Raw genomic sequence first — 27857 nt, forward strand, 5'->3', positions numbered from 1 at the left:
AATTTATGAACTACACAATTATATTTAGTCCTTTAGTACAACTCCCCCACCTAACAGGTGAGGAAAATGATAGAGACAGTAGGTGATATGTCCCAAGCCTCACACTCAGTGGAAGGGCCAGAAGGAGAACTCAGGTCTCTTACTCTTGCCTAGTGCAACATGCTCTCCATTAGTCCATGCAACACTGTGTAGCGACATTAAAAAAAGAAATATTTAAAGGTAAATATTTTGTTCATTTATATGTCATATAATTTAAATGCCATAAGCTAAATATATTAATAGAAACAAAAGGGGTTAATTAATTTTTCCCCAATTATGCTTACGATCAGTTGGTAAATTTATAGAAAATTTATTTATCTGGTGGCAGCATATATCTATAGAAAAATCAAAATTATTTGTTCTTGTGGCGTTTCACTAAAATAAGGTATATTAAACACTTGAATCAAGTGAGCTACATTATTTCTCTTACTATTTGCTACACCTGAAAAAAAGAGAAACAGTTGAGAACTAAAACTAAGGATTAATTTGCACTTTTTTTTAAACAACATCTGCAAAGTGTAATTAAGAAGCAGATTTTTCTCAGCCTGCTTTGACCGCCCAGATTTTGATTAGTTTATGATTAGCCAGCAAACAAAGCCAGCTAGCAATACCGTTTCTCTCAATCTGGCAGCAAGCTCGTTAATAACCATGTCCTTAGGGTCCTAAATGATGTGGAGCCAGCATACAGAAATGGGGACTACGGTTTGTAAATGTAGCACAGTCTTCACAAGCTGTCAGTTTTCCAATTCTCTCTGTGAAGAATTCACAAACCCATGGTTGGAGCATTCTGGTCTTACCCAGTGGCCTTCGAGGCCAGGGCAGAGCTTCGGGACAGTCTGGCATTCACTTCAATGATGCAGTATTCCATTGAGGTAGGATGAAGGGCAAACTGAATGTTGCATTCACCCACGATGCCCAAGTGGCGAACGACATTGACCGAAGTACGTCTCAACATCTGAAACTCCGCATTGGAGAGTGTCTGGGCAGGCGCCACAACAACTGAGTCACCTGTACATCCAAGCAGCACTCATTAATTTATTTGCATGGTACAAGACACATAACAGTCTAAGGGCTTGTTGGGAAAAGAATGATCTTATAATAAATATAAGGCACATCAGGTATTTCTTCTTCTGGTTTTTGTTTTACCTGTTTTATTCAGACACATTTAGAGGAACCCTTCTAACCGTGCTTAAGCTCATCTTGCTGTCAAGGTTTCAATCACCTACTTCCTGGACTGAAAGTAACTTCATCAATTTCCCTTCTCTTCATCTCAAATTATCTCTCCCAAGTTCTCCTTTCCATAAAACAACTCCTCTTCACCCAGACTGGCTCATTTACTTGTTTCTGTATCCCATCCCTTCCCGTTTTCTCACTCTTCTGCAATCCTAGTCCCTTGTATCTTTAATCACTTAATCCTTAGTCACCATCCCCCTGCCTGCAAATATGCTCAGATCTCTACAAGTTCAAGAAGCCCCTCCCCAACATTGCTAGAAAATTACTAGAACTAACCCTCATTCTTTACATGACTCACTTCTCAAAAGTTTACCTGTTCTGCTTATCATTCATTGCCATATAACCCCATTGAATATGGTCCACGTAATCAATTTTGTATTGATACTGTCCTCTGGAACATTCATAAGCTATATTAAAGTCTCATAGCATTTAATATAGCCAAAATCAAAGCTCTTGTATAAAATATTTTCTTACATTGGCTTACTTGGCACTGTACTCCCTTGCTTTTCCTCCTATCACTCTCTTCTTTGTATTCAACACTAATCCTTCCCCTTTCTCCCACCCTGTAAACTCTAAATATTTCCCAACATTAAGTCCTTGACCTTATTCTCTGTCCTTCTATGCTTCTGCTCTTGAATACTTAGTAACTGTTTCCAGTTTCAGCTATAACATTTATACCAATGACTTTATATCAACTTCTTTATTTCTACCTCATTTTTGAATTCCAATTCCATTTTCTTAATCTTCTCCTCGAGAGTTTCATCCATGCTTCAAATTTAGCATTTGTATATATTAAGTCATCTCTGTGCCTTCTAGTCTAACTTGTTTCCCTTCCTAAGAAACCAGTTTTTATTATCTGTGGCTATGTGATAGCCACACTTAGTGATGAATACCCCAGTCTGCTTTAAATTTTCTTAATCTCACTCGTTACTTCTCAACCTAAGTCTTATAGAGTTCGCCTTCACTATATTGCTTATATTTGACCCCTTCCTTCCTCAAGTGAAATCAGGGTAATTCCTGCCTTACTTCATAGAATTTTTGTGAAGATCCAATTAAATGTAAAAATATTTTCAATACTAAAAAATATTATATGTATACAAAAGTTTACACTAGACTGTCAGCAAAGAATGGTAATTTAAAGAACAGAATTTAATATAGACAGCTGTGGTCATCAGAAACATGAGCTGAAGGTGTTACTATAATTCTTGAAGATTCTTTGCCTACCTGTATGAACGCCCATGGCATCAACGTTTTCCATGTTACAGACAGTGACACAATTGTCATCAGCATCTCGGACCACTTCATATTCTATTTCTTTCCAACCTGTCACCGACCTCTCCACAAGGATCTGGTTGGTCATAGCAAAGGCCTGAAAATTGGTAACAAAAGATATCTAAGAGTAAGAAAAGGCACTGGTTTAAACATGAATACTTGGCAAAGTGTCCTGGCCTAAATCCTGGCCAGCACTGAAGTCACAAGCCCAACCATCCTCCTCCTCTACCCTCCAGGAGACACAAAGTGTCAGAAAATCAGCGAGGTTCTGGGAAGATCATCCTACAGTGAATATGCTTGATTTACATTATTGAGGCTTGCCATTCAAAGTGCTGAGATGACATTAAATCAAACTAATTTAGGAAAAGAGAAAATAATTGAGCAATCAGGCAGAGGGAAATGAAATTATTTCAGCAGTGAGGCTTCTGTGAGACCAGAAAATGTGATAAGTGTGAATAAATATAGCAAAATAAGTCTAAAGACTCTGGCTTTCTCTAAAATAGCTGAGGGTGCTTCGTACAGAGGCATACACACAATACAAGTCAGTTGAAGTTGATGAGGAGAAGAAAGGAGATGATGATGGTTGTAAACAGTTAGCCAAGATGGCATATGAAACTTGGGAATTAGAAGAGTCATATGCAACTATTATTATGGTTAATCACTGCCTAAGTGCTTAAGTACTCTGAGTCATATATCATGTATGCCTGATTAAACAGAAATAAATTAGTATAATCATCATTTTATATTTACTGAGGACTGACTGGTAAGTAGAACTAAACTCAAAATATGAGATAGTCTTTGACCTGAGGAAATTTATTGGCTGAAAATCCAAGACAGAAATGTCCTTTCTCTCTCTCTCTCTCTCTTTTTTTAATTGACTTGAGAGAGAATGGAAGGGAGAAAGAAACAGAGAGACAGACAAGAGAGAGAAAGATCAATTTGTTGGTCCACTTTATTCATTCATTCATCAGATGAGTATTGTATGTGCCCTGACCAGAAATCAAGCCCGCAACTTTGAGGTCAGGACGATGATGCTCTAACCAACTGAACTATCTGACTAGGGCCTGTCCTTTGTCTCTTAATATAGTTGATTTGTAATGGCAGGTAAAAGAAGAGAAAGCAACTGGGGAAAGCAAAGTTTTTTAAATTGTTAGCAGGCAGTAAAATGAAACAATTCAATTAAGTTTTTCCATAATGTTTCTCAACACTACTTTTTTAACCTCAGTCCATCCCACAGGCTCCGACACGTGCAGTTGAAAATGGAACACATTAATCCCCACAGCTGCCCATGATGAGGTTTTAAAAGTGGTTAGGCTACTCTGTAGCCAGTGTTAACAATTTAATAATGATTAACTTGTTGTTAGAATTGCTTGCTAAAAGAAGAAATCTGGGAAACAAAGGATATTAATTTAGAAAAGCCTTTCGCATTCTGGAGCAGACTGAATATTTGGGCAAAAGGATAATTGACATCATGTTGCTTCAATTTCTATTTTTTTTAATTCTCAGATTTTATACAAAACATTGATTTAAGGACCCAGATGAGTTAATACAATTTCTTATGGTGCTAAATATAACCTCAAGAGACTTGGGTTGTTTAGGATATAATGATACAAGTAATTATTCTCAAGAGAAAAGTTAGGTTTCTAAGGAAGAAAACCCCATTTAAAAGCCTATTGATTATTTTAAAGGAATAAAAATAATTAAAAATTATCCTATTCCAAAATTGCCTTCATTAGTAATTCTTTTTAGCCAGTTCAGTATTCAGGATGTTCTATACTGTAAAACTATATATTTTTAGTGGAGAATAAAGTATACATGTTGTCACAATTGGCATTACTAAGATTGCTAATATGAAAAATATTGAGTATATCTAATAAACTAGAGAGGAAAATATCATATACCTCCACAAATATGGTTTTCTTTAAGTACATGATCCAGAAGTCCAGAATAGAAACAAGAGATATTCAATATTAAATACGTTTCATTTATTTTTTAACTTTTTTTTTAATTTTTTTATTTATTTATTCATTTTAGAGGAGAGAGAGATTGAGAGAGGGGGGGAGAGAGGGGGAGAGAGAGAGAGAGAGAGAGAAGGGGGGAGGAGCAGGAAGCTTCAACTCCCATATGTGCCTTGACTGGGCAAGCCCAGGGTTTTGAACCGGCAACCTCAGCATTCCAGGTCAACGCTTTATCCACTGCGCCACCACAGGTCTGGCATGTTTCATTTATTTTTGTTTGTCTTAGCAACTTTAGAAAATCTAAATCCAAGTTGTTGACATGTCAGTTTGTCATTATAGCTATTTGAATTTATTTAATTTTATTTAGTTTTTTTCTCAAAATCCTTCAACAACTGAAGGGCCTGACCAGGTGGTGGCGCAGTGGATAGAGCATGGGACTGGGATGCGGAGGACCCAGGTTTGAGACCCAAGGTCGCTGACTTGAGCAAGGGGTTACTCCGTCTGCTGTAGCCCCACGGTCAAGGCACATATGAGAAAGCAATCAATGAACAACTAAGGTGTCGCAATGAAAAACTAATGATTGATGCTTCTCATCCCTCCGTTCCTGTCTGACTGTCCATATCTATCCCTCTCTCTGACTCTCTCTCTGTCTCTAAAAAAAAAAACCCAAAAAAACTGAAGGGCCTCGTTTAGTTTGACCTCAAAAGTAAGTAATGATAAAACTATAAACTGTGTTTGGATTGTCTACTCAGCATTTCCCAAAATAACCCTCAGAAAGATTCTCTTGCATGACTTCCCTGTGACTTATCTGGGCCTCTTGGAGCACATACACACTCTCATTCAGTAAGCCCCTGGTCTAACCAGGCACTGTTCTGTTCTGTGGGAATAGAGTGTGGGCAAAACTCTGCTTTCAGCCCTGGCCGGTTGGCTCAGCAGTAGAGCGTCAGCCTAGCGTGCGGAGGACCCGGGTTCAATTCCCGGCCAGGGCACACAGGAGAAGCGCCCATTTGCTTCTCCACCCCTCCGCCGTGCTTTCCTCTCTGTCTCTCTCTTCCCCTCCCGCAGCTAAGGCTCCATTGGAGCAAAGATGGCCCCGGGCGCTGGGGATGGCTCTGTGGCCTCTGCCTCAGGCACTAGAGTGGCTCTGGTCGCAACATGGCGACGCCCGGGAGGGGCAGAGCATCGCCCCCTGGTGGGCAGAGCGTCGCCCCATGGTGGGCGTGCTGGATGGATCCCGGTCGGGCGCATGCGGGAGTCTGTCTGACTGTCTCTCCGTTTCCAGCTTCAGAAAAATGAAAAAAAAAAACAAAACTCTGCTTTCATCAAGCATGTTTTCTGTGTTAACCTCTAATTTATTTGGGGGCTGTATATTTATTTTCTCCAGATTTTCCCTTTATTACTTAAGAAAAAAGTATTTAGTATGTAAAAGTGATTTTGATAGACAGAAGTTATAATACAGGGGTAGTCAACCTTTTTATACCTACCGCCCACTTTTGTATCTCTGTTAGTAGTAAAATTTTCTAACCACTCACCGGTTCCACAGTACCGGTGGTTTATAAAGTAGGGAAGTAACTTTACTTGATAAAATTTATAAAGCAGAGTTACAGCAAGTTAAAGCATATAATAATAATTACTTACCAAGTACTTTATGTCGGACTTTCATTAAGTTTGGCAGAATAAATCTTTATAAAACAACTTACTATAGTTAAATCTATCTTTTTATTTATACTTTGATTGCTCCGCTACCGCCCACCATGAAAGCTGGAACGCCGGGGTGGTAGGCACCAAGTTGACTATCACTGTTATAATATAATTCTATTTTGCTTATATGTGTATGTTAGTTGGCAGAGAACTCACTTGTTTATGATATGAGGTGTTTATACCATATATATTTCAAACACCTGAGTTTCAGGTGAAGTTAAATGACTCAAAATGTTTTTGTTTCACTGACTGAAGGTCATTCATGTCATATTATTTCAAAAAATAATGAAAAAAATGAACATTGTATTCTAGTTTTTTTAATCACTAAAATATATTTTAGCATTAGGAATGTTTTGAAACACATTTGGAAGCAGAGGGAGATGAAACTGGATTAACTTCATAGCCCTGGAATCAAAAGACAGGACGGTGAAGATTGACCTTTAGGTAGAGTCAGCACCAGTTTGCCTAGGATTATCTGGTTTAACACTGGGGCCCACTATAAATAACGGTACTATATTTCCCTTTCAAAGGTGTCATCTTTTAGGCAACACTTTTAGAGAACATGATAGTGATTAAATTAATAGAAGAAAGGTTGTTTGTTTTCACCGACATAACTTTCTCTCATTGAAATGGTATGCCAAGTCAGTTTTCTGGTGGTTAAGAATTCGGTCTGAGAACATACATACCTTTGTGCTGAGGTCCACCAGAGTCTCCTTGTTAGGACAGATGCCCGAGCCTAACCCTCCCAGGGCATAGGCAGAACGGATCATGACTGGGTAGCCAATGGTGTCCGCTGCCTTCAGCGCATCCTCAATCTGTCAACAAGAACCAGGACTCAAAGTTTACAAGCTGACCACACTAGCAGAAAAGATCACACCGAAAGTGTCTGGCACTTTAGGTAAATCAGTTGATTTGAGGAGAATGATTAAAGAAATGTTATATTAGTCTCTCATCTCCTGAAAAGTAAATATTGTTTTACCAATTTTCAATAAAATTCTAGGATTATTTTAACATACAGTGAAGGGTCTTTTTTATCCCTTTGTGATATATATTATTTTTGCACATAAAATAATAATAATAATAATAATAAAACAAAGGCCCAAACTAAAACAACCATCATTAATTTGAGAATGAAAGTCATATTGAATTTCTAATTCAGCTTAAAAGTCTTCATCTCTTAATGAAACAAGGTTTTCTACCACGGAAACTAACTTGGTATTACTGCAATAAGCCATTAGGAATAGAGACATATTTCATTTTTCAAGTTCAGTCAGAGAGTCCTCCCAGAAGCTTGGAATTCTTTTTTATTTTTAACTTACAAAATAAAACACACGGTGGCTATTTTTTTTCTGTCATGGAATATTATTACACCACCAATGGGAATGTAATTACATCTTTCCCATATGCCTGTTTCTCATCCTGAGAAAGCAAGGACATAATTAAATCTGGCAATGAAAGAATAAATGGATGGCAGGAGCTTTCCAAATGTTCAGCAGAGCTGTCGTGGGATTATTCCTGATTGACAGCCTTGCAACATAGTATGTACTTGACAGCATCCTTTTCTGAAACATAACAGAGCCCGTTTTCGTTGGCCCAGCTGTACTTGCCTTATCTCTAAGGATCTGCCTATTTCTTCAATGGGGAAGTTGCAGCAAAAACTGCCTCCAGCACCCACCCCCACACCACTGACTACATGCCAAAATCAGGAGTAAAACCAGGGGCAAAAATAGATGAATAGAAAGCTGATGTTTTCCTCGGTGCCTATCAATGGACAGAGGAGATGATGGAAAATGGTTAATGGAAATGGAAATAATCTGCCCTCTTTCAAAATCTAAGCCACTGATATCTCTGTCATAAAGTTTACTGATTATATCCAATGCTTTTTATCTTGATAATCTCATTTATCCTGATAATCTATCCCATTGTAAAAAGAAAGTGTAAATGGAGTGACTTGCCCTTTGCAGGTCATTTGCACATACAAGATGTGTGACTGAGTGTGCAGAAGGAGGTAAAAATTACTTTGGCATTGCAGGTTAGTGTGATTCTTAGTTTTAATGCAGGAGGATTGAGAATCAATGACATTGATAAAATCACTTCTCTCAGTTTACGCTGCTCTTTTCAAAAAATAAAATATTAATACCTATCCCTACAATCTGATCATTGAATGCTGCAATTAATACACAATGTCTCTGAGGTGCTAACACATCTCTGTAAGAACATATATGCAAGTATAATTCATTGTAACTATTATCTTTATGCATGATAAACCACTCTCCCTACTATGCAAAACAAATAATGGCTTTGTTTAAATAGAACAAAGGTTGCTTACCGATTCCACTGCAAAGCTTGGAGCAATCTTTTCATTAATCTCATTTAGTTTGTCTGAGAACAGTTGCCTGTCTTCCGTGGCCATAATGGATTCAACTGAGGTCCCCAGAACTTTCACACCATATTCCTTGAGCACACCTCTCTTGAATAGTTCCACTCCTATAAAAGAACCAAATACAATCAGTTTTTAAAAATCTTAAACTCTTATATCTCCTTTAATACCATTTCTTAACATCTTAATATTAACTCCAAGAAGCCACCAGGGTCCAAAATAGAATTGCATTGAGGAGGAAAAACACTGAATTAAAAATTCTGAAGACATTCTAACAAGATATTTACTGATGCAACTGTTACTTATGTTACCATTTTCTTCAAATAATTTTCATTATTGTCATTAATAGAAATCATTGGATTACAGTGAGCTTTAAGATTTTAATATATTTTCTTCCCTTTGAAGGTACATTCTTATAATGAGATCCTTTTATTTAAATAATTCCAGTGACATGGATATGTATCTGGATTAAAAATCATCAAAATTATTTGTTTTTATTAACTTGCTAACTTTAGTTGTTTTATATTTGTCATTAATAGAAATCATTGGATTACAGTGAGCTTTAAGATTTTAATATATTTTCTTCCCTTTGAAGGTACATTCTTATAATGAGATCCTTTTATTTAAATAATTCCAGTGACATGGGTATGTATCTGGATTAAAAATCATCAAAATTATTTGTTTTTATTAACTTGCTAACTTTAGTTGTTTTATATTTGTCATACAAATTACATTGTCAACATTTTACCCTAATTAGCTAATGACATTCTCATTTACAATCTCGTTCCAAAGGTTTGAAGCATTTTAAAGAGAAAAAAACATTGGACTCAGCAGATCATGCAGAGACAGTAGAGAGACTGATCTATGTCATCATGAAAATACACATGAAAATGCATGCATAATAGTTCTCTGGACTTCACTGGTGATGGAGGAAATAATAATAATCTCCTGGGTTAGAGGTGGAGACCCAAGAAACCGACTTGGCCGCTCCAGAGCACTCAAGCAAAAGGTTTCCTTTTGTCTCTCAGATGGTCTGTGAAATAAACCAGTAATAAGCATCATATGACATTTTCAGGTGGTTGTCTGCTAACTGCTTCGTCACACATTCGAGGAAAGCTTTTATAAACACACATCGCACAACTGTTAGGTAGAATCAAACAACAATAAAAAATTATACATAAATCTATGGACCGGAACTCTACAATCAAACTTGAAAGGACTCACCGCAGTTCAGAGCTGTCTGGCCACCCATGCCTAGAATAAGCCCATCTGGCCGTTCTGCCTTGATGACCTCTGTGACAAACTGGGGGGTGATGGGGAGGAAGTAGACAGAATCTGCTTGTTTTAAGCCCACCTCGTTGGTCTGTACTGATGCGATGTTTGGGTTCATCAGAACAGTTCTGACATTTTCTTCCTGAAACATAAAGATCCAGAATCTGAATTCATGGTCTAAAGAAGAGAATGACCATATTCTAATAAAACGTATTACTGGGTAATGAATGGATTAAGTAAGAAGGAATGAAGGAATGAATGAGTGAAAGTTAGAGGGAAACAAACATTTGGTGAAAGGAAGAAACTGAGTGAAAATAAAACTATTCAGAAAGTCCTGCCTCCCTCATAAGGATCATCCTGAATTCATCACCACGGAAAGTATCAAGCAAAGCTAGAAATGATTTCTATAGAATTTGACTTGATGTCCACAAATACAGCAGGTCATCAAATAATGTCTTTATGTTCATTAACGAGAAAAACAAATTAATTCCTGGTTGGGGCCACTGTCTCTGTGGAGTTTGCACATTCCTCCCACATCTGTGTGGGTTTTCTCCAGGTGCTCCAGGTTTCTCCCACATCCCAAAGATGTCCAGTGCGATGAACTGGCTTGTCCAAATGATCCCCGCGTACAATTGTGTGTGCATGAGCAGAGCCTGCAATGGAAGGGCACCCTGTCCAGGGTGGTGCCCGCCTGCACCCTGAGCGGCTGAGAGACGCTCTGGCCACCCAAGGCCCTGGAGTGGAATAGCGGATTGGAAAATAATTACTTAACTTGCTTTTCTTCATCTTTTTAATATGCCTGTATAGCTCACATTTATTTCAATGCTTAATAATAGAAGTATTTAGGGTCTTTATTTATAAGTTTGCCGTTGATTTGAGTGATCAGAAAAATGCAACAGGAACTTAACTCTTGTTACTATCAATTAGCCTATGGCAAAATTGGTTTTTTTAAGCAACATTGTTTTGCTTAAAGATGCAGTTTCTGAGAAACTATCATCTACATAAAGCGAGTATTACTGAAATTTACAGCTCAATCGACCTTAAAAGAACACAATATTCCAAAAATTTTTAATGAGTAAACTATAAAATAGAACTAGAGGCAACATCAAAGCTGCTTCCCTCTCTAATGTTTGTCAGAGTACAACATTTAGTGTACATTTAAAATGCAGGGTAATGTGTTCCCTTCTTGCTAGAAGCACTGAGAGCCTTCTGCTGGTTTCTATTTTCCTTATATTTTCATGCTGGCTGTAGTGCTCTTAACAAATAGCATTATACAACTGCTTTACATATTATATAAAAAGAAAGTGACCATATGGCAAAATAAAATCAAATAAACTCTGTGTGTGTGTGTGTGTGTGTGTGTGTGAAGGTATTCATATCCTATCTCATTCCTGACATCTGGAAAGACCATCAAAATAATTTTTCATATAGGCTACTAAGTTTTATAAACCAAGATGAGTGTGAAATTTAGCAAAAACAATGATTATAAAATATGACCAGATGGTTCCTATTATTTTATCTAGTAGCATATCCGTTTTGAACTGTTCTTAAAAAGTCAACAAAATATTCAGGTGAAACTATAGAAATCATTGTTGAGAGCCCTACATATTCTTGGGGAAATATCTGAATGAAAAATTAAATATATCTCATACTATTTTAAATTCAAATAGTACCTTAAAACTTGTAATGTACTTTTTTGTTAACTTATTTGATTTTTATACCAAGACTACAAGAGAAATTTCCACCTTACAGATAAAAGCATTGAAATTCAATAAATAACTTACCAAAGATCATATAGCTGGTAAGAGCCAAAATTAAAACTCTAACTGAAGTCATAATTCAAGTCCTATGCCTTTCCTTAATATGAGTCATCAAGATTATTAGGTATATAAGCAAAATATTAAATAGATACATGCAGATAAGCAATTGCATTTAAAATGTGGGTTGAAATTTGGCCCTGGCCAGTTGGCTCAGTGATAGACTGTCAGCCCAGTGTGTGGATGTCCTGGGTTCAATTGCTGACCAGGGCACACAGAAAAAGCACCCATCTGCTTCTTATACCTCCCCCTCTCACTTCTTTCTCTATCTCTCTCTTCTACTCCCCTCTTGCAGCCAAGACTCAATTCAAGCAAGTTGGCCTCAGGTGTTCAGGATGACAATGGAGCAATTGCCCCAGATGGGCAAAGCATCACCCCCTAGTGGGTTTTCCAGGTGGATTCTGGTTCAGGCACATGTGGGAGTCTGTCTCTCTGCCTCCTCTCCTCTCACTTAAATAAATAAATAAATAAATAAATAAATAAATAAATAAATAAAATACAGTATGGGTTGGAATTTAAATAATTGGGTACAAACTCAGAATGCATCATAAACCAAAGTAGTAGAAGCTCTTGCTACTACAGAAAAGTACCAACAAATCTAAATATATATGTATTTTTCTGAATGGGCTATACAATGAATATAGGTATTTTTATAAATCATATTACATAGAAAAGTTCCAGCTATGCATGTAATAGGTATCCATTCATTTTAAAACTTACAAAAGCCTGACCAGGCAGTGATGCAGTGGATAGAGTGTTGGACTGGGACGCAGAGGACTCAGGTTCAAAACCCTGAGGTCGCCGGTTTGAGCACGGGCTCATCTGGCTTGAGCAAGGCTCACCAGCTTGAGTCCAAAGTCACTGGGTTGAGGGGCCACTCTCTGCTGTAGCTCCCCAGTCAAGGCACATATGAGAAAGCAATCAATGAACAACTAAGGTGCCGCAATGAAGATTGATGCTTCTCATCTCTCTACCTTCCTGTCTCTGTGTCCCTATCTGTCCCTCTCTCTGTCTCTATCACACACAAAAACCCTCACAAAAAATTTAAAACAATTTTAATAATTTTTACATTATTTTTTTCTAATATAGTTCTGGCTACAATACCTGCACAATCTAATTCTTTTAAAATATTTGGTTCATAAAGTTATCTTTGTTAACCTAATTAATCACAATACCATATCTGATAATCCCTATTCTTCAGTTTAAATATATAACTTCATCTAATGGACGTTAAAGCACATAAAAAATACAAGCAATGAAAATATTAATCCTTCATAAAGCTGCCAAAAAAGCTTTAAAAAATGTACGCTAATAAAATGTGTTTTAAACCCAGAACACACTTAGATTTGTTCTAATCAATCTAAACCACTACCTATCTAAAGATACATGGAATCATAATGCAATAAAGTATGCAATGAAAATGTACAACAAAAAATGTATGTGTGTGTATGTACACTCATGTGTATTGAAAAAAAGAGTACTATAAATATATCAAATAAGAGGAAGATAAGGTCATTGGGGCTGTGTTCTACATTTTTTTACAACAAACATTTGTCAAGTGAAAATCTTTGTATATAGAATACTAAATAAAAAGTAAAATTGGACAACTGTTCCTCGTGTTTGTTGTTCCAATCTCCTACTACCTTCCCTATGTTGTTCTCTCCTGCTCGGGTGTCTGGTAAGTGGCTTCACACTACAAAGCCTAAGGCAAGGTCACAGAGAGCTCACAGTGCCTCCCGGTTGCCTGATTGGCACCAAAACGGGGACTATCCAGGGAAATAAGGACACCAAAGAGAAGCCAAGTTAGCTCTTTACTAGAAATGCCTTACATGTACAGTAGGATTTTACTAAAGGTTTGTTTTACTATGTTAAGAGTTAGGGAGATCTCAAGAGACTTTGAAAAAAACATGGAGGATGTTCTTCATAGCTTGGATATTAAATCCTCTTTTCCATTTGAAAATCCAACCACGCCATCCTGGTAGGTCAGGCATTCCAAGTTACAACTTGGGGAATTGGGTCCCCTAGTGACAAATTATAACTTCTAGAGCTTGGACAGAAGTTACTGTTGTCTTTGCTTCCCCAATGGGTCTTCCCATTTTAACTACAGAGATGCCCAAAGCACCCGATAGAATATTGAAGTACTTTATTTTAGAGCACCAAGGATGCCACAATTCCATTTCACATATGAGACAAGTGTATTTTAAAAGCTTCCTGCCTCAAAAGGAATGTGAAACACCAATAAGGGAGGTTTTCTATGTTTGCATTACAATAGTTAATAATGTAGATAATTTCTGAAGACCCATCTAAACTTGATTTGCAGGTGTGCACATTTAAGAAAGTTAAAAATCTCATCTGTGATCAAACATCCTTTAATATAAGATGTGTAAGAAACAGTTAAGGAAATTAATTATAGTGACTTTGAATAGAGGTAGTGTCATAAATCTAAATTATACAATACTAATTAGACTCATTAAAGGGAGTATATTAATTCTAGCAAAGATCATACGCTCTCACCTTCATGGCTTTTACAGCTTGAGATCCCGAGTAATCAAATTCACCTGCCTGACCAATGGACAGACCTCCTGATCCTAGGATAAGGACTTTGGAAACCTGTAAGCAATAAAAAAAAGAATTGTTTTTATTATTAAAATGAGGAAATAAGGCATTTTCAAAAATGGAGAAGACTATATTGTGTGGGTTATGTGATGATTTAAAGTACAGTGTTTTAAAAATCTGTAACATATGAGTAAAATGATTCACAATTTACAAAGTGAGTCACAATAATCCCAAATGATTCACAATTTAAAATGATTCACAATAATCCCAAACTATTAAAAAAACAGCATCTTAAAACCGTAAGTTTCTACGCTAAGAAAAGCACTACATAGTAAGTACATGGCTTCTTTCGCTACCAAGAACCCATAGTTTGATTTCACATTGATAGGCTGGATAACCTCCAGTCTTTATTTCAGGAAAAGAGATTGTCATGGAAATCCTTAAATCATCTAACTCAGTTTATTTCATGAAAACATATAAATCAATTATTTCTGTTCATAAATTGTATACATATTATATCCTCCTAAATTTCATATAATAATTATGTGGGTATGCATCTGTGTGGCTTAACTGTAAAAGAAATGGGTAGAGATCTTATATTAAAATATACTTTCAAACAAATAAGGATTCAAGTCTTATGATATGTTAATCTTTATCCATTTGCTCTTTCAAGGTAAATGATATTATTCAATTCATTGAAAAATAATCCTTCTACTTAAAACAAAACTAATTCTAAAATCTATAATGACTCTGTAGTCTGAACTATGTATCTCAAGCATATGTAAAAGTATAGTTTCTTGAATAACAGAAAATATATCATCCCTAGAAGGCCAGTTTCTTCAGTTAGAGCACTGTCCTAAAAAGCCAAGGTTATGGGTTCAGTCCCTGGTAAGGGCATATACAGGAAGCAGCCAGTGAATACACAACTAAGCAGAATAATACATAAATGCTTCTGTCTCTTTCTCTCCCTTTCACTCTTTGTCTCTCTTAATACACATTTATACATATATGTTAATATATATATTAAATTTAATAATATATTATATTTAATATATATATATTAAATTTTAAAAGATATGACTTTAAATCTAAAGGTGAAAATTTGAATAGCATTAACAAGAACATAACTAATAATTAGATGCTAAAATGATGAAAGACTGCAGTAACCAATCATCTTTCATAGATATTAAAAAGGTTGACATACTCACTTAAAAATATATCATTACATCCATACATTGGTGGGACATAAAAACGAGGCTAAGAGACATAGACAAGAGTGTGGTGGTTACCAGGGGTGGGGAGAGGGAGGACGTGGGAGGGAAGGAGGGAGAGGGGAAGGGGGAAGGGGAGGGGCACAAAGAAAACTAGATAGAGGGTGACAGAGGACAATCTGACTTTGGGTGATGGGTATGCAACATAATTGCATGACAAGATAACCTGGACATGTTTTCTTTGAATATATGTACCCTGATTTATTAATGTCACCCCATTAACATTAATAAAAATTTATTTAAAAAAATATATCATTACATAAACTAAAAAGAAGCCCACATATACTGACCTCAATTCGAGATGCAACCAGAGCTGGCTTTGGCAGAACTGATGTAATGGTGGTACCTTTCTCCTTCTTTATCAGTGAGAAAAATGAATCAAACAGATACTAGAAATAAATATAACCAACGAGTTAGAAGTTTCATAATTCATAAGATTATCAGATAAAACACAGCATAGTTAAATTTGAACTTTAGATAAACAAATAATTTTTTAGGATAAGTATTTCTATACAATATTTGCTTTTTTGTTTGTTTGGTTTCTTTACAATTCTGGCAAACTAAGTATTTACTACTGTAATAATTAGATCAAATAAAAACTTCTAACTGCCTATGTAATATCCTATCAAAAATGTTTTCAGCAGATAAATGAACATTTCACATAATGCCTTCTGAGAATGTCAAGTTTTCAGTCTCTTAATTATCAGCCATTTTCCTCTTCTAAGAAAAATTCTGGTTATACATACAAAAAAAAACACACCAAAACAAAACAAACAAACAAAAAAAGCTATATAACTTATGCATCCTAAAGTTAGAACTAAATTTTTAAATTTCTGTCAACTCTAAAAAAATCTCTAAAAACTATCCTTAAACTTTACTTCAATTTTTGCAACAGATATAACAAATTTCAACAAAAAAAATACTCATTTTGCAACTATTTGGCACAGAAGAAAAAGAATTCAGTAATACTGGATATTACATATTTTAATTTCAATGTTCCTAATCAGAAGTACTAATATAGGCAAATAATTAATATTTTAAATTTAAAAACAAAGTATTAGCATTAGGCAATATATGTGTGTAACAAACGTATTTATGCGTTTCATTACGGGCAAATAATGCTATATTGACTTTGGCTATTATTTCTTAATAATCATAAAATAACACAAATGTCTGAAAAAGCAATTCAAAGATTATTGAGCAAACCAATGTGTTTCAAGTGTGAAATAAGTGACTTAAGTATTTTGCATTGGCGCGGGGCACCACCGTGTGTGTGTGTGTGTGTGTGTGTGTGTGTGTGTGTGTGTGTGTGTGTGAGAAAGGCTGCAGGTGCTTGTCCACAGGGAGGCAGATTGCAAATTGCAGATTGCCCTCTGCCACTGGGAGGGACAATTGTTTGCTATCATTGGCCGGAGAAGGGGTATTTCTGCCTAGTCTGTTTGGCTGGTAGGGGCTCTGAGTCTGGTGAACTGAGAGAATGAGTCCAGTGAGTCTGGAGTGCTGAGGGGCTTGGGAGCCCTGAGTGACAGGGAAGCGGTCTTCGCTGCCTGCTTGCTCGTTCGCCCATATGAGACATTAAATGGAATGGCCCTCCATCGCCTAGCTCCACAGTTCCTTTACCGTCTGCCCAAATCCAATGTGAACCTGCATGGCCAGGGCGCAGCCACTGTCCTTGCAAAGAGGAAGTAGTAGAGTTTATAGACTGAAAATTTTTATTCTTCTCCTTATTTTATAGGTGTCTTTTTTGAGAGTATCTGCTGACAAGGAAGAACTGTCAGCATTACCATTGGAGGCTCTAGGGTGTGAGAGATAAAGAGTTACACCAGACTTTCCTGACTTTTCTATTACTGCAAGCCCTTGTTTTGCAAAGATGTCCTTGAACATTGGACCGAAACTTCACACAATAAAAGTAGAAATCTTTAAATTACAAACAAAACTTTTCTAAGACGTTTATGGTTCTTTCCTTAAGCCATCTGACTCATCCGTGTGTGCATGGACGCCCTCTCCCCTCCCCCACACTCCTGCCCTTCTTCCTTCTCCTGCTGCTGTTTATTCTTCCTAAATGGCTACACAACCAGTTGCCATAGAGATTATGTGAAATCACAGATGGGGGATTAAAATTTCATTTCAGTTATGAGAATGAAAGAGCAAGAGGGAATTCATTTGCATAGGACAATTGTAAATTTCAGAACTAAATATATTAGAATGAAAATGATTTAAATAAAAATAGCATTGCATCAGGTTTCCCAAGGGCTTCCCCACTTGGAGTTAAAAAAAAATAGATGTTTTTTCCAATTCACGGGCAAGTTTTAGAACAATGAGTTTATTATCACAGCACTCTTCTTGAGAATGTTCTGTATCAAGATCATGTAGGGTGATTATTTTGGTTTCTCAAGTTTTCACATGAATACATTTCTAGTTTAAAAAATAATAATAATAAGTACACAACAGGCCTCATATTTCTGACATACCTCAGTGTCTGTTGGCCCAGGGCTGACCTCTGGGTGGAACTGTACACCAAAAAAGGGTTTGCTCTCATGCATAATCCCCTAAAGGAACAAGAAATTGGAGAAATGCCTTCTGTAACAATGAATGCCAACCACCACTATGTATTATTCAAATTAAAAACTTGAGTTAAATATTTAAGAACATTAAAAAAACTAACAGTGCTCATTAAAATAACCAGCAAGCCAACAAAGACTCAACTGATTGTGGTTCCCTTAAAAACACCTGATTTGGTTAATAGCCTGTGGCCTCTGGAAGCTCTGCTCAGAATACATCCAAATCCTCTTCTTATCTTCATCTCCTAAATTGCGTCTCTAACCATCTCCTCAGAAGCTACTTCCAGGCTTAGTCCCAGAGACTCACACAGAGTATTTTCAAACACATCTCTCTACCAACCCCCATTAACAATGATCAACCACTAAAAGAATGGATCTTGATGAATCAACTGATGAGAGAATAAGACAGAGAGAAATGACTTTTTGAAAAACAGAGGGCTAGGGGAAGTAACACACAGCCCAAATAACCCACATAAACAAGGGGAAGGTGTCTATATAACAGAGTATGAAAAGACTTGCATTTCTCAGCACCAACCAAATAGGTTTCTTGAGAGCACTTACCTCATTGGTTTGATCATTGACATTCACAAAAAGTGGCTTCCAGCCAGCAGGAAGGGTGTTTTCCAGGGCATAGCCATGATTCTGAGCAGTAATGAAAGCCTGTCTGTTTGTCACATTCAAAACAGGCTGATTTTGCCCTCTAGAAAAAAAAAAGGAAGAGGGTAAAAAGAATACAAATATATTTGTTGTAAAATAGCAAACAGGAAAAAACTTTTAAAATTCAAAAGTCTCAATTGCTTAGTAAAAATTACTCTGTGAGAAAAGTCACAGATTGTTAGTCCCAATAATTTTAGCAACAAATATCAATTCAGGAAGCTTCCTTGTGTGTTGAATACCAGGTCTATTAAACTTCTATAATCAGTTTTAGAAAGGGAGGAATTGCATTCACAACAAAAACTTGAAGAGTTGCTTCCTAGCTTAACAGAGGCAGACAAATAGAAGCGCCTTATTTTAAGGGAGCTACAGTAATTGTGAAGCCAGATGAGAGTTTGGGAGGGATAATAAAGCGACAGCTCCCCAGTCCTGAATCAGTTTGAATTATATGATACTTTCTGTGAAAGGCGGTCTGTGTCTAAAAGCTCCGTGAACAATAAATTAACAACATCTGGGATAAGAGAGTACACCCTAGAGCAGTGGTCCCCTACCTTTTTTGGGCCACGGACCAGTTTAATGTCAGAAAATATTTTGACGGACCAGCCTTTAGGGTGGGATGGATAAATGTATCACATGACCGAGACAAGTGTCAAGAGTGAGTCTTAGACGGATGTAACAGAGAGAATCTGGTCATTTTTTTAAAATAAAACATCGTTCATACTTAAATATAAATAAAACAGAAATAATGTAAGTTATTTATTCTTCCTCTGTGGACCGGTACCAAATGGCCCACAGACTGGTACCAGTCCGCGGCCCGAGGGTTGGGGACCACTGCCCCTGAGGTCTGAAGGTTTCTCAGTTCTTAAGTCACCCAGCCTTACCATGCTCTGAAATCAAATTTAAAATAAGAACAGTTCCCTTCAGAATATTATTTGATTGGGTATTACAACTTCAATTTATGCCAAAGGAAGGACAATATCTTTCAACTACAGCAAAGTTATTGTTAGAGAAGACTGACTTTCAAAAATGCAATGTAAGTAGCATCAGGTACTCAGACAACTGTAAACCACGTAGTAGTGTGCTTATCTAATAATTCTGAAGAAATTGCATATCAATTCCCTAAGTCTTTTGGATTTAGTGACTAATAGTATTTCAGAGCTAGTTTGACCTGTAAAAAATAAGCCTGCTGCCTCACCGGTTGGCCATGGGCATCTTGTAGGTTTTGGCACCAGCAGCTAATCCCAATACCAAGTTTCCTGTGCTGATTCCAAACAATGGCTCCTTGCGGTCACTCTCCAAAACCTACATCAAGGAGAGTTCTTTGTTAACCCAGAAATACAGTTCAAAAAAGCACCTCTGAAGCAATAAAAATGAAGCATCCTTTTTTTTTTCCTTAACTAACAGTTAAAGAGAATAGTAACTGAACAAAAAGTTGGATTATAAATAAGAACGTGATTGACAGATTTATAGTATTAGAATTCAATAAAATGTACTTAATATTCAGACTAAAGTAAATCTAATTTAATATTTTTTTAGAAACTTGAGGGTATTATAGGTCGTGGTGAGGAGCAGTAAGCTGTCCTTTCACAATTGCATAGATAAACACATCTGGAGATCAGGCTCTAGCTCTCTGAACTCAAGGACACAATCCCAGGTACTCTGCCTAATGGGTGGCTCTTTTTCCTCTGGTACTTCTCTCCTCATTGGTTCCCCCTAATACATATCAGTGTGCATGTTACCTCAGAGGTCATAAATAGAGGTAATAAAAACATTCCAGGATAAGTAAAACATATCACAGCCTCTGGGCAGTCTAAAAGAGATTCCCTCCATTATGCACACAGATACTCACCTTTTTTACATTCTGAATCAGTGGTTGTGCAAGAGCTGGGTTCCCAGGTCCTCCGGCAATTAAAAGCCCATCATACTCCATCTTGGTGAAATCGTGATTCCAGGGAACCAAATGCACTTCAGCGCCTCGCTAGAAAAGAAACACAAGAATGATCAGTATTTAATGACATTTTTCTATGCTAAAGTATAATTTTGTTAGACCATCTCTTGACTAACCACTCCCTAAAGTGAAGGAAAAAATAGCATGTGACTCAAATAAAGAAATCTAGACCCTGGCCGGTTGGCTCAGTGGTAGAGCGTCGGCCTGGCGTGCAGGAGTCCCGGGTTCAATTCCCGGCCAGGGCACACAGGAGAAGCACCATCTGCTTCTCCACCCCTCCTCCTCTCCTTCCTCTCTGTCTCTCTCTTCCCCTTCCACAGCCAAGGCTCCATTGGAGCAAAGTTGGCCCGGGCGCTGTGGATGGCTCTATGGCCCCTGCCTCAGGCGCTAGAATGGTTCTGGTTGCAACAGAGTGATGCCCCAGATGGGCAGAGCATCGCCCCCTGGTGAGCATGCTGGGTGGATCCCGGTCGGGCGCATGCGGGAGTCTGTCTGACTGCCTCCCCATTTCCAACTTCAGAAAAATATATACAAAAAAAAAAAAAAGTATGAGCACAATCTTTTTTTGTTGACCCGCTGTATTTTGTGTGATGTAAATGGAGCCAATGATCAATAAATAGTAGAGAAAAAAAAACACTATTAAAGATTGACCCTGAAAAAATAGATAATATACTTTCCTCACCTCAGATGGTTTCATAGCCTAAAGGCTTTATACCTGAGCACACAGGAATACATTTTATCTTACCTACAACTATGGGGAAAATTGTTGCAAAAAAAGGAATTAATTTTCTGCAAAACTTAAGTTGGCCTACCTTTAACTTTTTCAATTTTGCCTTTCTTGTTTGGTCAAATGTTAAGCGGCCTTCTTTGCCAGGGCTTTCTCATATTATCTATAATATTTATATTCTGATTGAAAAATTAAGACTTTTCTATATAAATATGAATAGGAGGATGTCTTTGTGGTTTTCTAGAAGCATTTCCTGAGACAAGGAGTTGAAAAAAGTCTCTTTTGAAGCATTTCCAAGAAATACCAATAGAAGGTGATGCTGTGAGGCACCCCGATAAAGTATGCATTATCAAACAGTTACTATAATATAATGGACAACTGGAGCTTTAGCCCACTGAGGAACTGAGAGCCGGTGCAGAATATTTGTCTTACAGACAGCCCAGCCATGGAGCAAAGAGGCTGAGATATTTGCACAAGACCTTCGCTAGTCATTGCTTGAGGCTGCAGCAAGGATTATTAATTCTGCAGCATTTTCTGAATGCCAGCAGGATCCAGCCAACAACCTCAGAGAGCCCTCAGGCAATGAGATGCAGACGCTTGCAACTGGAAGCCAAGCAAACGCCCAGGTTAATCGAGAGGGCGAGGGCGATGCCAGAGATATGCAACAGGCCATCCACAGCATCTGCAATGGAAGAGGCTGTGCACATTTTTGTTACGAAACTTGACCAAATTTTAAAACTATGATTTAGATAAATCTGATATTCTCTAAAAAAGAATTTAAGAATTCTCCCATACTCAGGCTAATTTGATATTATGCAAATATACCTCTGTGTGTTTGTGTGTGTGTGTGTGTCTATGTGTGAACGTCTGTGTGAAACAGAGACAGAAACAAAGAACGGGAGAAGAAGGTGGAGAAGGAGAAATCCCAACAACAACAACAAGAAACTATTTAAGAGAAGGAATGAAGCAAAACCAAACAAAGAAAAAAACACAACTCATAGACACAAACAAGAGCACGATGCTTACCAGAGGGGAAGGCGGATGGGGGAGGTAGAGGAGGGTGTAGGGGGATACATGGGGAAGGAAGGAGACTTGACTTGGGTGGGGAATACACAATACCATATACAGGTGATGTATTGTAGAACTGTACATACCTATATAATTTTATTAATCAATGGCATCCCAATAAATTCAATAAAAATAAAATAAATAAATAAAAACTAAAAAAAGTGAAAAAATTGTAATAATGGTTAAATTCTGAATGATTTTTAAGGTTTACTATTGATGGTGGTGAAAGAGTTGATATAAAGCAATGTGAATGTTTGCACTGTATGAAAGCATGACTTCTACAAACATGTGGTTCATGATAAATGTGGCTCAGTGGAGAGGCGCTCCAGCAGACTCTAGATTCTTACTTATCCTAAACCCCAAGAATGTGAATGTGGCATGGCTCAGAATGTCAGTCCATAAGTGATAAAAACCAGTCATCATTTTCTTTGTTTTTATGGCCTTCGTGGGTTTTTTTTAACCATCTCTAACTTTAACAGGGATACTTGCGTCATTTTGTATATCAAAGGCAACAAGAACAGAGCAGATTCCCTAACGTTCTGAGAGAATGCACAAGGTTTCTCTGTAGCAGAGAAAATCAGCTTAATGCCAAACAATCAATTCACAAATCCTCACCCTTGAGATGGAACAATTTACTTACCTTTATAAGTAAGCGGATTACGTTGTTCTTTATCCCACAGTCCACAGCTACCACTTTTGTAGGGTTCCCCTTGCCGTACACCTTCACGTCCTGCCATTTTAAAAACCAAAGATGAGAGGGAAGTTCCAGCTATGAGCCGCACATCAATACCAAACACACATCTGAGGATGCTTTGCCCTAAGATTGGCAGGAGATTGATGGCTAACCACTTAGGAGTGACTGGCAGTTAATCAATCTGTAAGGAAGGCACAGCAAGTGCCACAGTCTGTATCCCTCTTATGAGAAAAAAGAACTTTGCTGTTTTATATATAAAAATTTTCATTATATTAATAACAATGATCCTTAAGAAGTTGGTTGCTTCCAAAGTTAATAACCATGCTTCCCATGTTTTGCCTCACTAACAAGCAGTAGCAAAATAGTATTGCTGCCTGATTCAGCACTAGACAGATGTGGCAATAAATATATCATGCTTTAAATACCACCAGATCCTCAACTTGCAATAAAGTGTGGATGGGGTAGAGCATTAGGCTTATGCAGTTGGGCTAATGGATAAAATCGGTATGAGAGCTGGAGGAATTGCTGAGCTAGTGTAGACCTCAGGTCCCTCTAGGTTATTGTGCAATCGTTTGCATTTAAATGGTAGACTTCATAAAAAAAAAAAATCCCAGAGCATATCATAATCATTACCTATGTCTTAAGCACCGCTTAGAGTCAGATCCATTTTCACAGGCATTTACCCAAGAAGCAGTTCCCCAAAGTCATAAAAGGAAAAATAATAAAAATACAGGGAGAGAAGCCTAGAGGGCTGGGTACCCACAGGATTCCAGCTTTGAGAGTTCATTAGCACATTCTGAATTTAAAATCATTCAAAGTTTGCAAAAGGTTTTCGATAAAAATTGCAATCTTGATATTTGAAAAAGCATTTTTACTTTAACTGAAATGTATAGCTCTGCACAAAGTCTATAGAAGGTGAAATCATAATCCTTAGACTGTACTTGAGGAAAAAAATTTGAAAGTTTATATGTTTTTTTGTCCTGCTGATGATTCTAGAGAAAAAAAAATACCCCATTTCTATTATGATGTGGGGGAGTTATTACTGAACTGATCCATAAATGCTACAGATAATCTCTCTCATCAGATCATTTGAAGGAGTATAGATTTATTATTTATTATTATAGGCTTCTGCTACAAAATAAAGCAATATTACCATCTAGTTGTAGCTGCATCAAATTGCAATAACAAGACAATGAAATAAGTTATCAGTCACAACCAAACAAATTTAAAGAATAAATATAGTCTGATTTAAGCATATATTTTATCACAGCTAAAATGAAATTATTCAATTGCTCTGACATTAAAAAAAGAGAGCTCCTTGTTTGCTGATCTCCACAAACATATCATATGTTCTCCATATAAAAAGATAGATGTTAAGCAAGACTCACAGACTTGTGAATATATGAATTTGCATTAGGAAACTCTAAGAGAGGAATATATTAAGTGTTTTTCAAACTTATTTGATCATAGAATTTTTTTTAAGGTTAATGTCTCCAATTCCAATGTTCCTCATACTTGGAAAATGCAAGAGTAGATGCTCAAGGTAGTTGACAATTTTACATTCTGTTATTCTAGAAAGAAAAACAGTCCTCTCTCATGCTGTGTCTCAAACTAAGTCAATTTACATGGAAATGTGCAGAAACAAATACAGGGAATATAGCTTTATGTCATTTGAATAGACAAATTTTAGAATTAAAAAGAAGTAAATAGCTCATGTGGCATGATATAATTCTAGATATATAAACAATTATATATCTAATATAAAAACTCATATACTTCAAATTGATGTGAATGCATGTCTATGCCCAACATGAGTATCAAGAATTTATAATCAAGTACTAATTTCCAAGGACCCAAATTCCTGGATCTCCATTTCCACATAACAGGAATAAGAACACCAGATAATATCAACACAGGTTTTCTCTCAGTCTGACATAGTTTTACTCTTTACAAAAATGCCCTGGTGCAATATCATTCTCGCGGCTACAAGTCTTCTTCATGAAGTGTTGCCCTCTATAATCATTCTGATTGGTGCTAGGTTGCAACACGAATCATTTCTCAAATGAGCAAGGTATCAGTAAGTGTCAGGGAGGAAGCTTCCTTTCTAACGACCCTTAATGAGAAGGTTTTGTCACAGTAGTGGGTAGAATACTTCATACAATGAGATTGAGTTTTCTAGTACATTTACCCACTGTCCAATCACATGCTTTACTTTTTCTGATTAGAAGAAGTCCTTAAATCTTCACTTTACAAATGTAAAAAGGTGGTGTAAAACTATAGAAACTTACAAATATGACATAACAGTAAGACAGTGGTTACTAGTAATTATTATAAATATTTCCAGTATGTTAGAAGGCAGTATAAGACAATGTTTAAGAAGTAGGTACTAGAACAAACCTTCTTAGGTATAAATCTTAGTAACTGTTGACCCTGAGAAGGGGATTTAATCTGTATTTCAGTTTCTTCATTGGTAAGATGAAATACTAATAGGCAAGAAACTGTATTTTGATGTATAGAGGAATAAAATGTTGTGGCAAATAATTCTACTTAAAGTAAAATTTTAAAGCAAAAGAGCCATTACTGCTCCCATGTTGATAAAAGAGAAGTCTGTGGCCATCTCTCCTGTAGTGAAAATAATTTCCAATGTAGAACCAGCCAATAGTAATGACTTCAAAAAGGCCTGAATTCTCCACATTTTAAGTTCATTGATAATCAAATACACGTTCCTAAGAAAAGCAAAATCTGCTCTGTCTCCTGTTTTATGCAGTAAAAACAGAAAGCAGCAATCCACCTTTTAAATTTCAAACTACACCAAACACGTTTCTTTAAAAAAATTTTTATAGCAAATCCCGTAGACATCTCAAACTCCTATTGAAATCATCACTGTGCTCATTCAAACTAATTGAAATTGTTGAGAAAATAGAATGATCTTTTATCTGGTCACACCCAGCATTGTCCAATCCACTTCGCTGTCTCTTTCCTGCTGTTACTGCTCAGTGCATGCTCCCCCGGGTGTTGTCCTGATTAGCTACAATAACCTAGTTCAGCGATTCTCAACCTTATTCGTCTTATAGCACACATAAACTAATTAGTAATATTCTGCGGCACACCAAAATATGCATGTTTTTGCCAATCTGACAAAACAGAGGTATAATTTTGATTCACTCACATCGATGTCTATTGTGTTGCCTGTTGTAACTGTTTGTTTTTATTTTTTTTTACAATCTAAGGGAAAAGAAGTCAGTGCTCCTGACTACACAGTCAGATATTGTATGTTTTAAAAATTCTTACAGCACGTTGGCTAAAAATCACTGACCTGGTTAATGGCTGGTTTTATTTTTATTACTTGCTTTAGGTTTCGTTTTTTTTTTGTTTTGTTTTTAGTGATAAGAAGGGGTGGGGGAGCTGGAAGCATCAACACCCATATGTGGCTTGTCCAAGCAAGCCAGTGGTTTTGAACCAGCGACCTCAGCATTTCAGGTCAACACTTTATCCACTGCGCCACCACAGGTCAGGCTAATTGCTGTTTTACATGCAGTCTACTTCCCTCCAACCTGATGTTGAATGAGTTCCCAATTTTTCCAGTTTTGTTGATTTAACCCAGGGGTAGTCAACCTTTTTATACCTACCGCCCACTTTTGTTTCTCTGTCTGTAGTAAAATTTTCTTTTTTGTTTGTTTTTATTTTATTTTTTTTAATTTATTCATTTTAGAAAGGAGATAGAGAGAGACAGAGAGAGAAGGGGGGAGGAGCAGGAAGCATCAACTCCCATATGTGCCTTGACCAGGCAAGCCCAGGGTTTCAAACCGGCGACCTCAGCATTTCCAGGTTGATGCTTTATCCACTGCGCCACCACAGGTCAGGCCAAGTAGTAAAAATTTCTAACTACCCACCAGTTCCACAGTAATGGTGATTTATAAAGTAGGGAAGTCACTTTACTTTATAAAATTTATAGAGCAGAGTTACAGCAAGTTAAAGCATATAATAATAATTACTTACCAAGTACTTTATGTCAGATTTTTGCTAAGGTTGGTAGAATAAATCTTTATAAAACAACTTACTATAGTTAAATCTCTTTTTATTTATACTTTGGTTGCTCCGCTACCGCCCATCACGAAAGCTGGAATACCCACTAATTGGCTGTAGGGACCAGGTTGACTACCACTGAAATTTTAACCAATGATACAAAACCCTCTGCTCATCTTTAACCAAATATATGAACCCTTTGGTTCAACCATACCAAACAATGTGCAACTCTTCAAAGGCACCATGTTGCTGCATACCTTTATGCCTCTCAAAAAAATGCTATTTTTGTGTGTGTGAGTGTGTGTGTGTGATAGAGACAGACAGAGAGAGGGACAGATAAGGATAGATAGACAGGAAGGGAGAGAGATGAGAAATATCAATTCTTCATGTGTCACCTTAGTTGTTCAATGATTGCTTTCTCATATGTGCCTTGACTGGGGGGGGGCTACAGAAGAGTGAGTGACCCCTTGCTCAAGCCAGCGACCTTGGGCTCAAGCCAGTGACCTTTAGGCTCAAGCCAGTGACCATGGGATCATGCCTATGATCCCGCACTCAAGATGAGCCAGTGCTCAAGCTGATGAGCCAGCGCTCAGGCCAGCAACCTCAGCCTTTCAAACCTGGGTCCTCTGTGTCCCAGACTGATGCTATATTCATTGCACCACTGCCTGGTCAGGCTAAAT

General features: G+C 37.1%; 1 protein-coding gene across 1 annotated transcript in view; it reads right to left on the reverse strand.

The window, feature by feature from the left end:
- The window catches only part of CPS1 (carbamoyl-phosphate synthase 1), a 127071-nt gene that overhangs the window by 68748 nt on the left and 30466 nt on the right, over positions 1-27857 (reverse strand). The window contains exons 7-18 of the mRNA XM_066232804.1: positions 23098-23187; positions 20564-20692; positions 19910-20016; positions 18622-18760; positions 17971-18048; positions 15790-15888; positions 14187-14282; positions 9808-9997; positions 8533-8690; positions 6890-7018; positions 2497-2641; positions 837-1047 (exon numbers count right to left, since the gene is read on the reverse strand). Coding sequence (XP_066088901.1) covers positions 837-1047; positions 2497-2641; positions 6890-7018; positions 8533-8690; positions 9808-9997; positions 14187-14282; positions 15790-15888; positions 17971-18048; positions 18622-18760; positions 19910-20016; positions 20564-20692; positions 23098-23187 — 1571 coding nt within the window. The remainder of the gene's footprint in view (positions 1-836; positions 1048-2496; positions 2642-6889; positions 7019-8532; positions 8691-9807; positions 9998-14186; positions 14283-15789; positions 15889-17970; positions 18049-18621; positions 18761-19909; positions 20017-20563; positions 20693-23097; positions 23188-27857) is intronic.

The sequence above is a fragment of the Saccopteryx bilineata genome, chromosome 5 (assembly GCF_036850765.1).
Source record: "Saccopteryx bilineata isolate mSacBil1 chromosome 5, mSacBil1_pri_phased_curated, whole genome shotgun sequence".
NCBI lineage: Eukaryota > Metazoa > Chordata > Mammalia > Chiroptera > Emballonuridae > Saccopteryx > Saccopteryx bilineata.